The sequence below is a fragment of the Pimephales promelas genome, chromosome 20, assembly GCF_988280905.1.
Source record: "Pimephales promelas chromosome 20, fPimPro1.hap1.1, whole genome shotgun sequence".
NCBI lineage: Eukaryota > Metazoa > Chordata > Actinopteri > Cypriniformes > Leuciscidae > Pimephales > Pimephales promelas.
In genome coordinates, this window is record NC_142788.1 from 2,321,803 (window position 1) to 2,340,168 (window position 18,366).

An 18,366-nucleotide genomic window follows, 5' to 3' on the forward strand; every position below is an offset into this window, starting at 1 on the left:
AGGGAAGGAAGAAATGAAGGAAGAAAGGACGAAAGGAAGGAATGAAGGACGAAAGGAAGGAAGGAAGGAAGGGAAGGAAGGAAGGAAAGAAGGAAGGAAGAAAAAGAAAGTACGAAAGGAAGAAAGAAAGAAAGAAAGAAAGGAAGGACAAAATGAAGGAAGGAAGAAAGGAAGGAAGGGAAAGAAGGAAGGAAGGAAGGAAGGAAGAAAGAAAGGAAGGAAGAAAGGAAGGACAAAAGGAAAGGAAGGAAGGACAAAAGGAAGAAAGGAAGGAAGGGAAGGAAGAAATGAAGGAAAAAAAAAGGACGAAAGGAAGGAATGAAGGACGAAAGAAAGGAAGGAAGGAAGGAATGAAGGAAAGAAGAAAAAAGAAAGGAAGGAAGGAAGAAGGAAAGAAGAAAAGAAGAAAGAAAGAAAGAAAGAAAGAAAGAAAGAAAGAAAGAAAGAAAGAAAGAAAGAAAGAAAGAAAGAAAGAAGAAAAAAAGGAAGAAAGAAAGAAAGGAAGGAAGGAAGGAAGGAAGGAAGGAAAGAAGAAAAAAAGAAGAAAGAAAGAAAGAAAGAAAGAAAGAAAGAAAGAAAGAAAGAAAGGAATTGGAATAACAACAAAAAACATTTTTTTGCGTGAGAACTGTCTTCAGTTTAATAAGACAATATGTGATTAAGACAGACTCAGAAGGAGGACAAAAAAAGCCACTCATTATAAAAACTTTATTTTGAATAAAGGTGTGGAACCTCATTACATGTAGTGTGGAGGGTTTAATGATCTAGCTCGGGTCCGCTGGAGAGCAGTGTTTGGCAGGTGTTACAGTAATGCTCAAATCTAACACTTCACTGAAGGTAGCACACCACAAATACACCGTGGAGAAAAATGACAGGACTGCTGGGAAAAAAGGGGGAGGGGCGTGTGGCTTTGTGGAACGGCCGATGGGACGATGTCCTTACTTTTGTTTTTGGAAATGGAGAGTGAAACTCAATCGACAGTCACACCAAGTGATTGATAATGTCTGAGGTAGCAAGGCAATCATGGCTTTCTCTAATTTTATTATTATTTTTGAAACATTTATTTATAAAACTAGACTACACAAAGATAAATCTTCTTGGGCCAAACATCCTGAAAATCCACATTTCCTACATTTGTCTTTATAATATAATCTTTCAACCCGATTCTGAGCGATACGGCATCTCTCGGCCACTCGTCTCTCCTGGAATGGATGCTTTATAGGCACAAAAGGGTATTTCCGACGCATTGTAGCGTGTGTGTCGTACATCATCTGTGCGTGCGCTCTAGAAATGCAGTGAGGGTTCGGATGCGCGGCTGCCAGTGGCACAAACTGTCAAAACGATGCTTTAAAGGGAGAATTCACGGCAAACACGGTCAAAACAGGCTAAAACTCCAACAGAATAACGCTGGGGGCGACATGCGCTAACAGTTTAGCATTACCAGACCGACTCGTCTTCATGTCCGCTCATGTCTATGACGTTTCCGACTAAACCATTTGAACGGCAACTGATGTGAGCTGCATGTAGGATATGTGTGGTTCCTCGGCGAACAGAAATAAAAGCGTACAGGTTACACGATAAATGGCCCCCATAACCCTAAATAATCATCCGAGTATTAAAACAATGGGCAGATACACCTCACGTACAATCTACATGTGGATCAAATGTACACTTGCATAGTACAGACAGACGCAGTAGTAATATCCATTGAATGAACGGTGTGGTTCTGTTCCAGAGTCTTTGGGTTTGAGGATCAACACCTCTTGTCTTGGGAATCTGCATCTCTGGAATGGGAATCTTCTTGTCATGTCGAGTTAGACTTCTTGCTCTTTCGCTGAAAACCTTCACATCACCTGGACACAAACATTAAATCACTTTGTAAGCATTGATGATGCATAAACTGAACGTTGAACTTCATTGAAGTAAGTACCAATGAAATCCAGTGCTGCAGATGTAATGAGTTTGGGACTGATTCATAAGTCTGACTAAACTTCAGAACCGATAACAGAATCAATCCTATTGGAAATAATTGGGCGTAATTTCTTTTTATTTATTTAAATAAACAAAAATTTCTTATAATTTCTTTCTCATAATTTGTTATTTATTTATTTATTTATTTCCTGAATTCACAACCTTTGATAATGCAAATAGAAATGTAACATATGGAGATGCCGGACTATTGTTTCATTACTGGATGAATCAGTGTTTTTGAACAAATCTCTGAATGAGTGATTCACTGACTCGCTCATAAAGACTGCACAAGGAAGGGAGGGAAGAAAGGAAGAAGGGAAGGAAGGGAGGACGGGAAGGAAAGAAGAAAGGAATGAAGGAAGAAATTAAGAAAGTAAGGAATAAAGGAAGAAAGTAAGGAATGAAGGAAGGAAGGAAGAAATGAATGAATGAAGGAAGGAAGAAAGGAATGAAGGAAGAAAGGAAGAAAGGAATGAAGGAAGAAAGGAAGGAAGAAAGGAATGAAGGAAGGACATGAAGGAAAGAAAAAAAAGGAAGGAATGAAGGAAGGACAGAAGAAAGGAATGAAGGAAGAAAGGAAGGAACGAAGAAAGAAAGGAAGGGAAGGAAGGACAGAAGAAAGGAATGAAGGAAGAAAGGAATGAAGGAATAAAGTAAAGAAGGAAGGAATGAAGAAAGGAATGAAGAAATGAATGAAGGAAGGACATGAAGGAAAGAAAAAAAGGAAGGAATGAAGGAAGGACATAAGAAAGGAATGAAGGAAGAAAGAAAGGAAGGAACGAAGAAAGAAAGGAATAAAGGAATGAAGGAAGGAAGGAAGAAAGGAATAAAGGAAGAAAGGAAGGAAGGAAGAAAGGAATGAAGGAAGGACATGAAGGAAAGAAAAAAAAGGAAGGACAGAAGAAAGGAATGAAGGAAGAAAGTAAGGAAGGAAGGAATGAAGGAAGAAAGTAAGTAAGGAAGGAAGGAAGGAAGAAATGAATGAAGGAAGGACATGAAGGAAAGAAAAAAAGGAAGGAATGAAGGAAGGACATAAGAGAGGAATGAAGGAAGAAAGGAATGAAGGAAGAAAGTAAGGGAGGAAGGAAGGAATGAAGAAAGGAAGAAAGGAATGAAGGAAGAAAGTAAGGAAGGAAGGAATGAAGGAAGAAAGGAAGGAAGGAAGGAAGAAATGAATCAAGGAAGGACATGAAGGAAAGAAAAAAAGGAAGGTATGAAGGAAGGACATAAGAAAGGAATGAAGGAAGAAAGAAAGGAAGGAACGAAGAAAGAAAGGAATGGAAGGAAGAAAGGAAGGAATGAGGAAAGAAAGGAAGGGAAGAAAGAAAGGAATGAAGGAAGGAAGAAAGGAAGGGAAGAAGGAAGGAAGGGAAGGAAGGAAGAAAGGAAGAAAGGAAGGAAGGAAGGAAAGGAAGGAAGAAAGGAAAGAAGAAAGGATGAAAGAAAGGAAGAAAGAAAGGAAGGATGAAAGGAAGTAAGAAAGAAAGAAAGAAAGAAAGAAAGAAAGAAAGAAAGAAAGGAAGGAAGAAAGGAAGGGAAGAAAGAAAGGAAGGAAGAAATAAAGGAAGGAAGGGAAGGAAGGAAGGAAGAAAGAAAGGAAGAAATAAAGGAAGGAAGGAAGAAAGGACGAAAGGAAGGAAGGAAGGGAAGGAAGGAAGGAAGGGAAGAAAGAAAGGAAGGAAGAAATAAAGGAAGGAAGGGAAGGAAGGAAGGAAGGAAGAAAGAAAGGAATGAAGGAAGAAAGGAAGGAAGGACATGAAGGAAAGAAGAAAGGAAGGAATGAAGAAAAGAATGAAGGAAGGAAGAAAGGAAGGAATGAAGAAAGAAATGAAAGGAAGGAAGGGAAGAAAGAAAGAAAGAAAGAAAGAAAGGAAGGAAAGTAGAAAGGAAGTAAGAAAGGGAGAAATAAAGAAAGACAGTTAGAAAGGAAGGAAGAAAGGAAGGAAGGAAAGAAGGAGGGAAGAAAGGAAGGAAGGGAGAACGAGAGAAAGAAAGGAATGAAGGAAGGATGGGAAGGAAGGAAGAAAGGAAGAAATGAAGGAAGGAAGGAACAAATGAAGGAAGGAAGAAAGGAAGAAATGAAGGAAGGAAGGAACAAATGAAGGAAGGAAGAAAGGAAGGAAGAAAGGAATGAAGGAACAAAGGAAGGAAGGAAGAAAGAAAGAAAGAAAGGAAAGTAGAAAGGAAGTGAGAAATAAAGAAAGAAAGAAAGAAAGAAAGAAAGGAAGGAAGGAAAGGAAGGAAGGAAGGAAGGAAGGCACTTCAGAACCGATAACTGAATCAATCCTATTGAATATAATTTGGCATCATTTGTTTTTATTTATTTAAACTTTCCTGAATTCACAACCTTTGATAATGCAAATGCTAAAAAGCCAACATTTTCTAATAAAACCAGTCAATAAATCATCAGAGAAATGTAACATATGGAGATGCCAGACTATTGTCTGTGATGGATCTTTGCATTCAAAGCTCATCACTAAGATTTCTCATTAACAGAAACTTGATTGATAGTGTTTCCATCTGAGCTGGTTCTAGCAAACTAATGGAACAAACATGTCCAGTGCTTTCACAGACCTATTTGCAAGGAGATATGATAAGAATACTGGTGCAAAATGGTGTTACAGCCTCAGCTATTCCCTTTCTCTTTGTGGTCACTATGAATTGAAATCAGCACATTCCCCCCTTACGACTCTGAATACACAACTAAACAAAATAACATGTTTACTAGAGGTTCTGACAAAATCTTATTTGCTACAGTCTGTTTAAAAATATTTAATTAATTTGAATTAATTACTGGATGAATCAGTGTTTTTGAAAAAATCTCTTATTTGAATGATTTAATGACTCACTTATAAAGACTTCACTTGTTCCATTACTGGATGAATCAGCGTTTTTGAACAAATCTCTTGAATGAATGATTCAATGACTCACTCATAAAGACTTCACTTGTTTCATTACTGGATGAATCTGCGTTTATGAACAAATCTCTTAATTGAATGATTTAATGACTCACTCATAAAGACTTCACTTGTTTCATTACTGGATGAATCAGAATTTTTGAACAAATCTCTTGAATGAATGATTCAATGACTCACTCATAAAGACTTCACTTGTTTCATTACCGGATGAATCTGCGTTTATGAACAAATCTCTTGAATGAATGATTTAATGACTCACTTATAAAGACTTCACTTGTTTCATTACTGGATGAATCAGCGTTTATGAACAAATCTCTTGAATGAATGATTCAATGACTCTCTCATAAAGACTTCACTTGTTTCATTACTGGATGAATCAGTGTTTTTGAACAAATCTCTTAATTGAATGATTTAATGACTCACTCATAAAGACTTCACTTGTTTCATTACTGGATGAATCAGCGTTTTTGAACAAATCTCTTAATTGAATGATTCAATGACTAACTCATAAAGACTTCACTTGTTTCATTACTGGATGAATCTGCGTTTATGAACAAATCTCTTAATTGAATGATTTAATGACTCACTCATAAAGACTTCGCTTGTTTCATTACTGGATGAATCAGCATTTTTGAACAAATCTCTTGAATGAATGATTCAATGACTCACTCATAAAGACTTCACTTGTTTCATTACCGGATGAATCTGCGTTTATGAACAAATCTCTTGAATGAATGATTTAATGACTCACTTATAAAGACTTCACTTGTTTCATTACTGGATGAATCAGTGTTTTTGAACAAATCTCTTAATTGAATGATTTAATGACTCACTCATAAAGACTTCACTTGTTTCATTACTGGATGAATCAGCATTTTTGAACAAATCTCTTGAATGAATGATTCAATGACTCACTCATAAAGACTTCACTTGTTTCATTACCGGATGAATCTGCGTTTATGAACAAATCTCTTGAATGAATGATTTAATGACTCACTTATAAAGACTTCACTTGTTTCATTACTGGATGAATCTACGTTTATGAACAAATCTCTTAATTGAATGATTTAATGACTCACTCACAAAGACTTCACTTGTTTCATTACTGGATGAATCAGCATTTTTGAACAAATCTCTTGAATGAATGATTCAATGACTCACTCATAAAGACTTCACTTGTTCCATTACCGGATGAATCTGCATTTATGAACAAATCTCTTGAATGAATGATTCAATGACTCTCTCATAAAGACTTCACTTGTTTCATTACTGGATGAATCCGCGTTTTTGAACAAATCTCTTAATTGAATGATTTAATGACTCACTCATAAAGACCACTTGTTTCATTACTGGATGAATCAGCGTTTTTGAACAAATCTCTTAATTGAATGATTTAATGACTCACTCATAAAGACTTCACTTGTTTCATTACTGGATGAATCAGAATATTTTAACAAATCTCTTGAATGAATGATTCAATGACTCACTCATAAAGACTTCACATGTTTCATTACTAGATGAATCAGCATTTTCAAACAAATCTCTTGAATGAATGACGAAAATGAACAGTCACTTATCGGCACCTGCTGGTGTAACGATATAATTGATACGATCTTTATTTGAGCATCAAGTTACTCAATTTTTATTGAAGGATTAATCGTGTAGCTCTACTGTGGAGTGTTTTTACAGTGATGTGCTTACCTTCGGCCTTGAGGACACACTTGATGCTTCAGAACCCAGAAGGGAAAAAACAAAGAGAGAGACAGTTAGGACAATATAACAGCTATCTCAACTAAGACAGACCTGACAAGAACAACACATGCAGACTCTCCACAATGGCAAAACTTTTAATTTAGAGCGTTGAAGCTCAGACTCATGGGACTGCTCTTCTGAACACTGAGAGAAGCACTTTAATGAACTCTACCGGGAGACGACAGCAAACACAAGTGAGACGACTCCTAACCCTCATATCACCTGTGCCTCTGTCCTTCATTAAAACTTTCCCATCACACAAAGAACATGAAAATGGCTCCATATCTTCTCCCAGACCGAATCTCACCGCACACAAGGGCCCAATGCAGTAAAACGACAATGTGCCAAGATCAATATTCGACTGAGTTTCTAGCTAACAATGTGAGCCAAAGTCTGGGGGGAATTCAAAACCAAGTTCCACTATAACAATAAAATCTTATCAGTAACTTAGATAGGTGATAAAAACACTCATAAAATGGAGTCTCTAAAGGCTTCAGAAACCGATTTTCTTTGAAACAACAGCAATTACAAACACAATACCCAATCAAAGCTCCCAGACTGCAGGAACAGGGCTTTTCAGAGGCGGAAGAGTGGCGTCTTTAGCCGACCGACAGCTGTAGGGAGTCCGGGAGATCCCTAAAACACGGTTTATATGGAGGAAGAGGCAACCAGATTGGAATGGATTTTTGACTAAAATACAGCCGTAAAGCCTAGTCCACTCCGTACGCTATTTCCATGTGAGACGAATATCTCAGAAATGATTTCTATTCACTACCCTAAATGGTTCACAAAAACGTTAGATTGATAAGTGAAAGAGAATGATAATTTGCATGCTGTCCATCCTAAATACTAGGGCTAGTGTGTAATACAGTGCAATGCATTGGCATCTTGAAGCATGCATGATTGCTAAATGCAAATTTGTGATGTTATACAGGTTACCTGTCAAAATGGTTGGTGAGTAAAATTAGCCATCAGTGAACAAAACAAACCCTGCATTTGAACGGTGGCAGGTGATAATTTCATACCCTGAGTCTCTTTCGACTGTTAGTAATGCAAAAAAGATTGTGGGAAATGAAACAATGTTGGACAACGTATCTGTTATTGTCGTCTTTCAGGTTCAAACACATCAGCAGCGCTTATAATTATTCATGTGATCGCGTGGCTTCATCCTATGAGAGGGCGCTGTCTCATAATTATTCATGATGACGAGCATTTTTCACCTGAGAGTTTCAAGATTTCTAAAGCGGTGGACAGAGACAATCTGACATCCACTCTCACGCTGAGTGTGTTCATTCATCAAACCACTTCTACAGAGGGAATAACAGTTATTAAAAATGGAAATGCACATTCACATACTACATGATGCAAATTAAAGGGGCTTGCATATGCATTAAGCTAGATAAAATGAGCTGTGTGTTTTTGTGTGATGCACTGTGAACTCTCATAATACAGTACAGGGCATTTTGATCAGTGCAATTACGAATAGCAGCGCGCATTTATGAGAAACTTTGACGCCATTAAACTGTGGATCAGACACAACTGTTGTGTTCTCTCTCGGCCTCCTACTCTTTGCAAAAACTGGAGGGTTTCATAACACTACGAACCCAAAAGCGAAGTAAAATGACTGCTAATGCTACGATGCAAATGTAAACGCAGCACCAACACTTCCAGTTCTAGCTTTCAAAATACTTACGGTGAAGTACATGCTTTTAGTATATAGTCGAGTGTGCACAAGATGACTTTATCAGCAGGCCTGGAGCTGGAAGTATTTAAATCATTCATTTTCTTCATAGGCATTCAAAAATAATACACAAAGTTAACAATGACTACCGATTGGCCGATTTCTCTTCAGGATTATGGGTAGTGTAGTACAGCATTTTAATTTAGCACTGGGCTGAAAAGTGTCTTTTCATTTAAAAATGGTTTCTCTGTGAAGAAAATTAAGTGTATTTTTACTTCCAGACCCTTCCAGACTTCACTACAAACTGGGAAACAAAGGAAGGAAGGAGTTGAAAAACCCAGAAGACACCAGAGTGTTAGCTCGCTTGCTGAGAGACGGATTGAGTGCGGGAAAGTGTTAAGACTTACGAGAGCATGCAGGAAAACTGTGGTTAATCTGTTCCATAACCTCAGCCAGATCAGAGTTACTGTTAGCATACTGACGGAGAAACTCATCTGAGAAAACACACAGAATACACTCAACAGATTATAACATAAAGAAGTCCATCACCCTGCGGCGTGAGCGTGTGTGTGTGTGTGTGTACCTGAGAGCTCGGTATGTCCTGCTGTATCCTGATGGAGAGAGCCGGAGGACGACGTGCCGTTTAACTCAGGCTAGAAAGAGAGATAGGCGTGGTTTAAAAACTGATACAAAACTAGGGGTGTGTGATGTGTATGTAGCCTATTGATTTTGTAAAGTTAATTTGATTGGGAACGTCCAATAGTTTCTTATTATTTGAATTCAATGAGGAATATGAGAAGCTTTGGGAGTCAGTTGTCCACAAAAACACACGTCATCGTCGAAATCCCATCATCATTTTATGTTTATTTAGTACCCTCTTATTCAATCCAGCAACATATTTATATATATTATCAGTAGTTCCTCACAGACAGATTTATTTGGCATGTGTGAGAAGTCATTACTGCTTATAGTCTTCCTCTAGGTCAAAGCAAGGCGGCCAGAAATGCCAGTCTTGTTGGCCTTTTTGGATACCCAGTTATATTGTGTTTATTTAGCTAAGAGCCTTTGACAAGACCATCTGGCTTAACTGAGGCTCAGTGCCGTGAATCTGGCCCTCAGGAGACCCAATAAATTACCGTTCCTCTAAATCAAGGCTCATTGAACGCCTGTGCTTGATTCACAACACTATTGGCGGCTGTTGGACTCCCTGGCATTGCCCGTTAAACCATGAAGGCCATTGAAGGATGGAACAATAGCAGTTTATACAGCGAAATAGAGCTGGAACTTAACCTGAGACAGGTGATGTTGGTCAAATAAATGGATATTCAAAGAAATGGCCCTAAGTGGACAGTTGCAAGGCTTTAATTCTGATTGTCAAAAGTGTGGCTCCACAAGACTCAAGCTTTATTCCAAAAGAGCGCTGCAGGGACGACATATGTGTGTGTTTGACTTTCATGTTGGATTATTGAGGTTTGCGGCTTTTACACATCAAGATAATCTTCACAAGTGAATTCAAGTTTTATGAATGTTGAAGCCGAAATTCAATTCGGCAAAAAGCTAAAGTAGGCTATGAACGAACTACGCCAAACTTCAATGTCACAATCACTAAGCTTGTAAAAATTCGTTCAGGCTTTATTTAAGTTGAAAAATGTGAGTTGGAATAGTTTACAAGAGCACGATTAAAAACACAACGAGACTAGCGAGTAGATGAGTTCACATGTTCGGCTGACGATGCTTAACGCCCATGTTGTGTGTCGCGAAATAAAACATGAAAAAAAAACAACAACTTGAGTTTGTTTACTTTTCACCAGAGACGCATGACTAGGGTTGGGTATCGAGAATCGAGTATCGATTGGAACCGAGACTAACTTTTCGTTTTTCCCGGAATCGTTCAAAAGTTAAAATTTCGATTCCTAGTTTCGATATTCACAGTCCGCCGAGCGGAAGAAGGAACCGCTGAACAACACCAACGAAGAAGCGTCTACCGGAAGTGTTGGCATAACCACGCGAGTCGAACATGAGTAGCTTACGTCGGCGATCCAAAGTGTGGCTTCACTTTTCTAAAAATAACGAAATCTCGGCAAAATGCAAAATTTGTGACAAAAGGAGTATTTTTACAGAAGGAGTATTTCCTTCAGAAAGACCGTTGGTTAGCAAGGTTAGCTAAACTTTTTTGACCCTGCCTCTTAAAAGAATCGGAATCGAGAATCGTTAGGAACCGGAATCGAAACAAGGAATCGCAATCGGAATCAGAATCGTTCAAATTCAAACGATACCCAACCCTACGCATGACAAATGACGTATGAAAACAATGTTTTCTAAAATCGGCGTAGAATATAAAACATGTTCGATCAGCTCAGACTGGAATGAGTTGAGTCATCCTCATTTATATAGCGCTTTTAATAGTGCAGATTGTTTCAAAGCAGCTTTACAGAGATAAACTTATAAACTTATAATTTAAGGTAACAGAGATTGGTTTGGTTTTATAGTGGTTCTGACACGAACATCCACCTGTCAACTCAAATCTGAAGACTGTTGTGGTATTACAAATTTATTCAATGTTTAATTTAGATTGAGAAATGGTCTGTACATTGAAATTTAGCATTTAAGATTAGGATGGTGATTATATCCGGCCTATCGTGTTTTTTTGTATTGGTCAGATTACTGAAACTCTTAATGGTTCTTTCCTGTCCAACATGTATTTTAAATTAATCAGATCACTAAGCCTCCCACCGTTTGACTCAATGATAATGTAAAGGTTTAACCACTCTAGTCAGGCTGATTGGATTAGCAACTCAAGGCTCATATAACTCCTCCTGGTCCTCGTTCATGGTCTTCTACCATAAGTTTACCACACTGTCGAACTAGTGTTGACTCGTAAAGACAGCTCAGATCTTGGCTAAAGTCACGTAGTGTATTCCTGATGTCTGAAACCCCTGGCGTCTCGATGGGCGTCCTGTTACCTGATGCAGCAGCTGGCGTAGGCGGTAGAGCTGTGACTCCAGCTGCTTGTTGTGGTCCTCCAGTATCTGCATGCGGGCCTCCAGCCGGCCCTTGTGCTGTCGCAGGAGTTTAGCTTCAGCTAACAGGTCCGCTTCCTCAGGCGCTCCGCTAGCAGCCGCGGCTCCCGCGCCGGAGTGAACGTGCTGCTGCCGCAACTGCTCGTACTCCCTCTGCAGGCCCCTGGACACACAAGGCCGAGACCGTGTTTATATGCCACACATATAAAGGTGAGTTTGGGGCTTTTTGTTTGCTGTGAGTTTGAGTTATGACCGTTGGATGCTGGTGCCGTTCTTTATGTTCTGGCTTTGAAAGGCAATGAAGAAAAGTGAACCTACAGGGACCCTCAGCCTATTGTTAGACGGCGAGAGAACACGGACCACTGCCAAAAACAGAACTAGATATACAACTAAACAGATGTGAATCATAACCACGGCGAAGCACTTTCACTGAATAATTGTAACTGTCACATTAACTAAATTAAAAGTGAAACAATTCATTTGAGTTCTAACAATGGCTTCTCACACCAAGAACGATAACTATTTCAGCATCCACACCAATGCACTATAACTTTCTGTGTATTATTTTGTCCTCTGTTGCTCTTTAAAGCAGGTTGGATTTACGTTTTTATCACTCATCAGCTGGGAAAAATCCTTCTAAAAGTGATCCAGATCAGAAGGGATTTATCGTTGTGGATATTGCCCTTAGTGTTGCATCATTTTTCAAAATCAGAGGCTGTCTGTACAGTGTGTTTGACAAACACTATCCCGAATACAAAAATCTGAACAGAGGTGTAAATACTTCTTCTCTGTGATAAGGGTATCAGAAATTTAAAGTTGCATAGTGCACTGTGTCCCAGAGTATTTAATTTTTTTCTTTATATAAGCGCCATCTACTGTCAGAGAGTGAAACTGCATTTTCATTCAGTCTGCCGTTTCCACACATTGGTGTGAACATATGGAGCTAGGATTGTGTCTTTATTATACGCGAGAGATTAAATGATCTGTTCGAGAGAAAAAGGTATCACACTGATAGCAAAAAAACATCATATTTGAGACTAAAAAAGTTTTTGAGAGAAAGTGTTTTCTCATAGAACATAAAAATATATAATTTCAAAATGTTTAAATTATTTTTGAGAAAACAAAAAAACTCAAAATACTTTGAAAAAAATCTCAAATATATATTTTTTGCTATCAGAGTGAAAAAAACGTGTTCCTCTCAAAACGCTTTTCTTTGCTTTCAATGCAATTTCCTGCTCTCGAGTCGGGATTTTGCTTTCACTGTGAAAATTGTGTCATGGGGGGGGGGGGGGGCACATTCCTATTGGCCATCGTCAAATTATTACACTATTGTTCGGTTCACCTAGATAGATGCCGTTGTTTTGGTAAGATGCTGACATATATGTCCGAAGGAACCGTCTGCAAAGAACAAACCAAGAAAGCGCTACTACAAAGTTAGACGATGTGACACAGTGTAGTGTCACCAAATTCAGTTCACACATCAATGCTCTCCGACTGGTCATACTACAAGACGTAGTTTGATAAAATGTGCTTTTTCATAATTTTAGTGATTTTTTATGAAATATAACAACTCTTTAGGCACCAAGGTTTTTACAAAAAAATAAATAAATAAAAATTTCAAAAGCTTGTGGCTTGAAAGGGCTTTAAGACAGAGATCTACTGTATATTAGAAAAATGATGGGGATGACTGAAAGTTATGTGGGGTGTAAATATACTTATCTAATTTGCATATTATGACATCATCAGCCCTCTTGAATTCATAATATTCAGGAAATATTAGATATTAATGTTTGAACTTGTTTGATGGTGTTTTTTTTCTGTTTGTGCTTCGTGAACACTTGCGCGGCGGCACCATCGCGCATCAAACATGTACCAGTAGAGGCGCGGGCAGCAGCATTGCGCGACGAAGATGTACCAGCGCGATCATTAGACCGCCGATCATCATTTACAAAAGGCAAATATTTCCCGTTTAGAGACAGAATCAGCGAATACATTCGCAACACATCCTCACGGTGCAAGTTTTTATTAGCCATTTGCCGATTTTCTCTCACAATTTACTCAAACGCTCTGAACTGAACTGCTTCCGCATCAATGACACAATCGCTCACTTGCTCTGCCGCTTCCTCCAACACTTTGAACAGGAACATGACGTCATTTTGATCTTGAATCGAAATTATTACATGTCTGCCCTCTAGTGGTAGGGAATACAAATTAGATATTACACCATATTATGTTTTATTAAGTATGACATCTTGTCGCAATTTTTTGTCTTTTCCACTTAACTGTAACACGCTGTAGGTTCGCCACATATGGTAACACACTGACTACACAACCAATGAGTGACCTACCGCTGCTCCTCCTCCAGTCGCGCGATGATCCGCTCCAGTTCTCCGCGCTCCTCCCTCTCCACGGCCTGCAGGATCTGGGCGGGGCTCTGGAGCAGGTGGGCGGGGCTGTGGACGTTGTGGGCGGGGCTCTGGGAGATGTGGGCAGGGGTTGGGGGCTGGCTAAAAGATGAGCCCTCCCCTCCCAAAGTCTGACAGTACTGCAGGATTAAAGTGTGTTCCTCATCCCTAAAGAACAATACAGAGAATGAGTTAGAAACATTCAATGTTTACATTTTCAGACAACTGCACAAAACTAGCCACTAAGATCTGTCACCCCCCCCCCCCAAAAAAAAAAACCCTCCTCAAAGTGTCTCAATATTCTAGTCTCTCTAGATGATTTTTCAGTTCAGTTCATCTTTATACATTTCCCCAAGGCAATTTGGTTGCAGCATACAAGACAACATAGGGGAAGGAAAAAACAAGCAAGCAAAAAAAAAAAAAAATGATTTCCTTCCTAAAACGTATTTACTTTAAATTTAATAACTTTACAGCTGAAGGCATCAATTAATGTCTAAAATGATTTGTTTTACTCATAGGAGTTCTATACCGTCTTTTCTTGCCCGCATTCTCCACCATTAATATAACATAATAGTGTTTGCTTATAAAGGTAATAGCATACCTCTCCTCAACAAACTGGAGAAAAATATTCATATTTCCGTAGCATTAATGGAACAAGTGTAACCGGTCCTACTCGACCAGCTCCGAGCGGGACTCGAACCGGGGTCTCCGGCACTGGGGGGCGGAAGCGCTTACAAGGACGCAGTCTCTAGCGTCAGAGGTTTACACACACAGCTCTTCCCAACTCACTTCCGTTACACAAGTTATACACCAAAGTTTAATACTTTGCTTTAGGGATTTGCACAAACCCCATGCATAAGCAATAGTCACAGCAAGGCTATAAACTATAACAGTCAGAAGCATAATTAGCGCCGCAGTGGGATGCAAACGCTGAGATCAGAAAGCCGACAGGTGAAAGTGAGGCTGACTTTAGAAATATAGGAGGTTTTGGATGTGCTGTCCAAACAGCTGTGTGCACAATGAGTCTCAGGTGTGTGTTCACATGCGCTCTGATCCTGAATCCAACACTCATCTGGATGCACACACACAAAGACTAATCAGAGAGATTACATGGGCACTGCATCACAGGGTCTCTGCTAACAACCTGCCAACACCAGCAGATGCTGAATAAACCAACCAAACACGGCTGGGAGACAGCAGACGGAGGAGCTTTGCATTTCCTGAAGGAAAGGGAGGCGCTCGCTCGCCAGGCAGCAGAAGCTTTAGCTAAGATGATAAGAGTGACACAGGGGATATTAAAGGAGTAGTTCACTTTTCAAAAAAGTGAACTACTGTTCGAACTCGTTCATCAAACTGAACAAATCTTTTTCCGAGTCGTTTGGTTCATTCAACAAACGAAATGGACGAATTGACTCAGAAGATTCGTTCGTTTTGATGAACGAGTTCGAACAAGAGAGTCACGAACGTGCATCACAGAACAGAGCAAGACGAGCATTTGTGCTTATAAAACATAAACTTTGTTATTTATTTATTAAATGAGTGATCGTTTCGCTTGATAAGACCCTTATTCATCGTCTGGTGTCGTTTAAAGCCCTTCGAACAGTTTGCACTGAAACTGTCTTTTGGACCGTTTGGTTCCCATTGAAGTCCATTATATCCTGGAATATTTTCATCAAAAACCTTAATTTCTTTTCAACTGAAGAAAGAAAGACATGGACATCTTGGATGACATGGGGGCGAGTAAATTATCAGCAAAAGTTTTTTTCAAAGTGAACTACTCCTTTAAAGTAGTTGCACACATAGGCCACACTTAAAAATGTATAACTTTCGTTGCGTTTTTGGAAAATATATACTGAAAAATTCTGCAAAAAGCTTTTCTCAATATTAACTTGACTTTTATGAGTCAAAATGGTGGTTTAAACAGGTGATTTAGCCTCCTCACATGTCTCAGCAGAGTAACCACAGGTGTAGTTCATAATACCTTCTGGTTACACGTTATTTTAAGGTGACAGTTACATTGTACTTACTCAAATAAGTACTCAGTAATATTAATTAACTACATGTACCATTGAGAAATGGTTAGGGTTAGTTGTAATCATGCATCATTTACTGTTATTACGGTAACACTTTACAATAAGGTTCATTAGTTAACATTAGTTAAATACCTTAGTTAACATATACTAAGAATGAACAATACTTCTTCAGCATTTATTAATCTTAGTTAATATTAATTCCAACATTTAATAATACGTTATTAAAATCAAAGGTTGTATTAGTTAACGCACTGTGAACTAACATGAACGCACAATGAACAGCTGTATTTATATTAACTAACATTAACAAAGATTAACAAACACTGTAACTAATGCATTGCTCATTGTTAGTTCATGTTAGTTAATGCATTTACTAATGTTAACTAATGAACCTTATTGTAAAGTGTTACCGTTATTACTATAGAAGTACACTTAGCCAACCTCGGTCTTCTTTTTCAATACTAATCTGTTTTATCATTTCACAAATAAATTTTAAGTCAAAGAATTATTTAATTTGAAAAGGAGGCTTGTGTTTAAAATGGCATTTGCTTTGATATTTTTATATAATGTAATGACGTTCAGCCATTTAAGTCTGGCTTAAATATCTAATATATACTTGTTTATACTTTGTGTACAAACAAGTATCCTATACTTGTTTGTACACAAATAAATATCAGTTACATAATTTGTTATTCACATGAAAATTGTTATGAAATATCTGGGTTATGCTGCATTAAATGTAAACCTATTTTAAGGATCATTAGAGCTTTTTCCACATTATTTTCATGGCAATTAAGCACGTAACCCCGCTGATTTTTATTAGCAAATTGCAAAATAATCTCATTCCTAGTACAGCAAAAAAATATACATTAAGGTAGAATTTGATGAAAACATTGAGTACAGAATGTAACTTGTTCTTAGTTTAGTAATAAAACAATATAAAAACAAAAGGCACAATGAAAAAGGTCTTACTTATATACCAAATAAACATTTATTATTCCAGTCTTTCTATATATTTGTTCCTGATATTCACATAATGACTGTAATATATATATCTGAGGAATATCAGTGCTGCAAAGACTAAAAAGGAGCGGAAGTGCTTGTGTAAAGAGAGACCGACACTGGAGAGATGAAGGAGAAGGCCGAGGAGAGACAGCCCTGTGCGCAGGTGTCACATCTGTCTCCACACAGCATCCGTCACGAGTCCGTGTCCCAGCCGTCACATTCAATCTAAAACACCATCACCGGAGAAACTCCCTCTCCTTCCCCTTCATCCCTTCTTCACCTCACCTCTCACTCTCTCCGTCTGCCTTGCTCTCAGCTGCGATCATGGGAAAGTTTCTTTTTCTATTGTAACACTCAGTGTTGTTTATTTGAAAAATAACACACATTCCGAAACTGCGTTTGACAGTCAAGGTTTCACAACCTCAGATGAACATCCAGACACCCACCTCTCATATTTTACATATCTTCAAAATAAGTGTGTGGGTGAATATTACGAAGGGGAAAAAACACTGTTTGCTTAATTTTTTTTCTATTGACAGAAAAAGTCTCTACATTTTTTTTTAAAATTGTTAACTATTTACACATTAAAAAGCAGTATTTGTTTTTTAAGCACTTGTTTTGTTTTGATCTGCACACGTTTTTGAGATATACGTGTGCGCATGTATGACCTTGATCAGAGTAAATCTCCGACTGCATATGGCAGTAACAGTTTCATGTTTGATCTCTAGTGTAGCATCAGTGCAGATTGGAGACTCAGACCTCCCTCTGAGGAGGAAGGCCATGCAACGGCTTATTAGCTCTGTAATTATCATACGCTTGTTCTGTGAAGGACACCCGCTGAGCTCGCCTCAGCACGTCCAGATCAGAATAAAACAATCTCGGAAGACTTTCATGATGAGCGCGTGCTGTACCAAACTCAGAATGGGCATATTCTGCACTTTTGAAGCATTTCAAGTGCACTTAATTAAGTCCTGCACCACAAACAGTCATACTTTAGTTAATTTCCTACCACTGATCTAATTAAACCAGCTGTCAAAATGGTACTGTGCCTTTAAGACTTTTATATGTAAGGCTGAGTGTTTTTCAACACGCCTGGCATATGTTTTCAAGCGCCATGTGTTTAAAACCGCATGAGCGTAACGAGGCGCGAACGCCGTGAGCATAACGAGGCGCTGAAAGTTTTGAGAACGCAGTGAGCGTAACGAGGGGCTGAACGTTTTTAGAACGCCGTGAGTGTAACGAGGCGCTGAACGTTTTTAGAACGCCATCAGTGTAACGAGGGGCTGAACGTTTTTAGAACGCCGTGAGCATAACGAGGGGCTGAACGTTTTTAGAACGCCGTGAGTGTAACGAGGGGCTGAACGTTTTTAGAACGCCATCAGTGTAACGAGGCGCGAACGCCGTGAGCATAACGAGGCGCTGAAAGTTTTTAGAACGCAGTCAGTGTAACGAGGCGCTAAACGTTTTTAGAACGCCATCAGTGTAACGAGGGGCTGAACGTTTTTAGAACGCCATCAGTGTAACGAGGCGCTGAACGTTTTTAGAACGCCGTGAGCATAACGAGGCGCTGAACATTTTTAG

At 38.8% G+C, this 18,366-nt stretch overlaps 1 protein-coding gene across 7 annotated transcripts in view; it reads right to left on the reverse strand.

Annotated features, from left to right (window-relative positions):
* Positions 1–689: 689 nt before the first annotated feature.
* utrn (utrophin) overlaps positions 690–18,366 on the reverse strand; it is a 305,780-nt gene continuing 288,103 nt past the window's right edge. For 6 of the 7 annotated variants that reach the window (XM_089124741.1, XM_089124740.1, XM_089124738.1 and 3 more), the window contains 6 exons: positions 13,691–13,915; positions 11,286–11,505; positions 8,906–8,975; positions 8,730–8,816; positions 6,591–6,616; positions 690–1,853 (listed from right to left, as the gene is read on the reverse strand). In XM_089124741.1, the coding sequence (XP_088980867.1) occupies positions 1,845–1,853; positions 6,591–6,616; positions 8,730–8,816; positions 8,906–8,975; positions 11,286–11,505; positions 13,691–13,915 (637 nt within the window). In that variant the 3' untranslated portion in view covers positions 690–1,844. The remainder of the gene's footprint in view (positions 1,854–6,590; positions 6,617–8,729; positions 8,817–8,905; positions 8,976–11,285; positions 11,506–13,690; positions 13,916–18,366) is intronic. The other variant, XM_089124743.1, reaches the window with a different exon arrangement.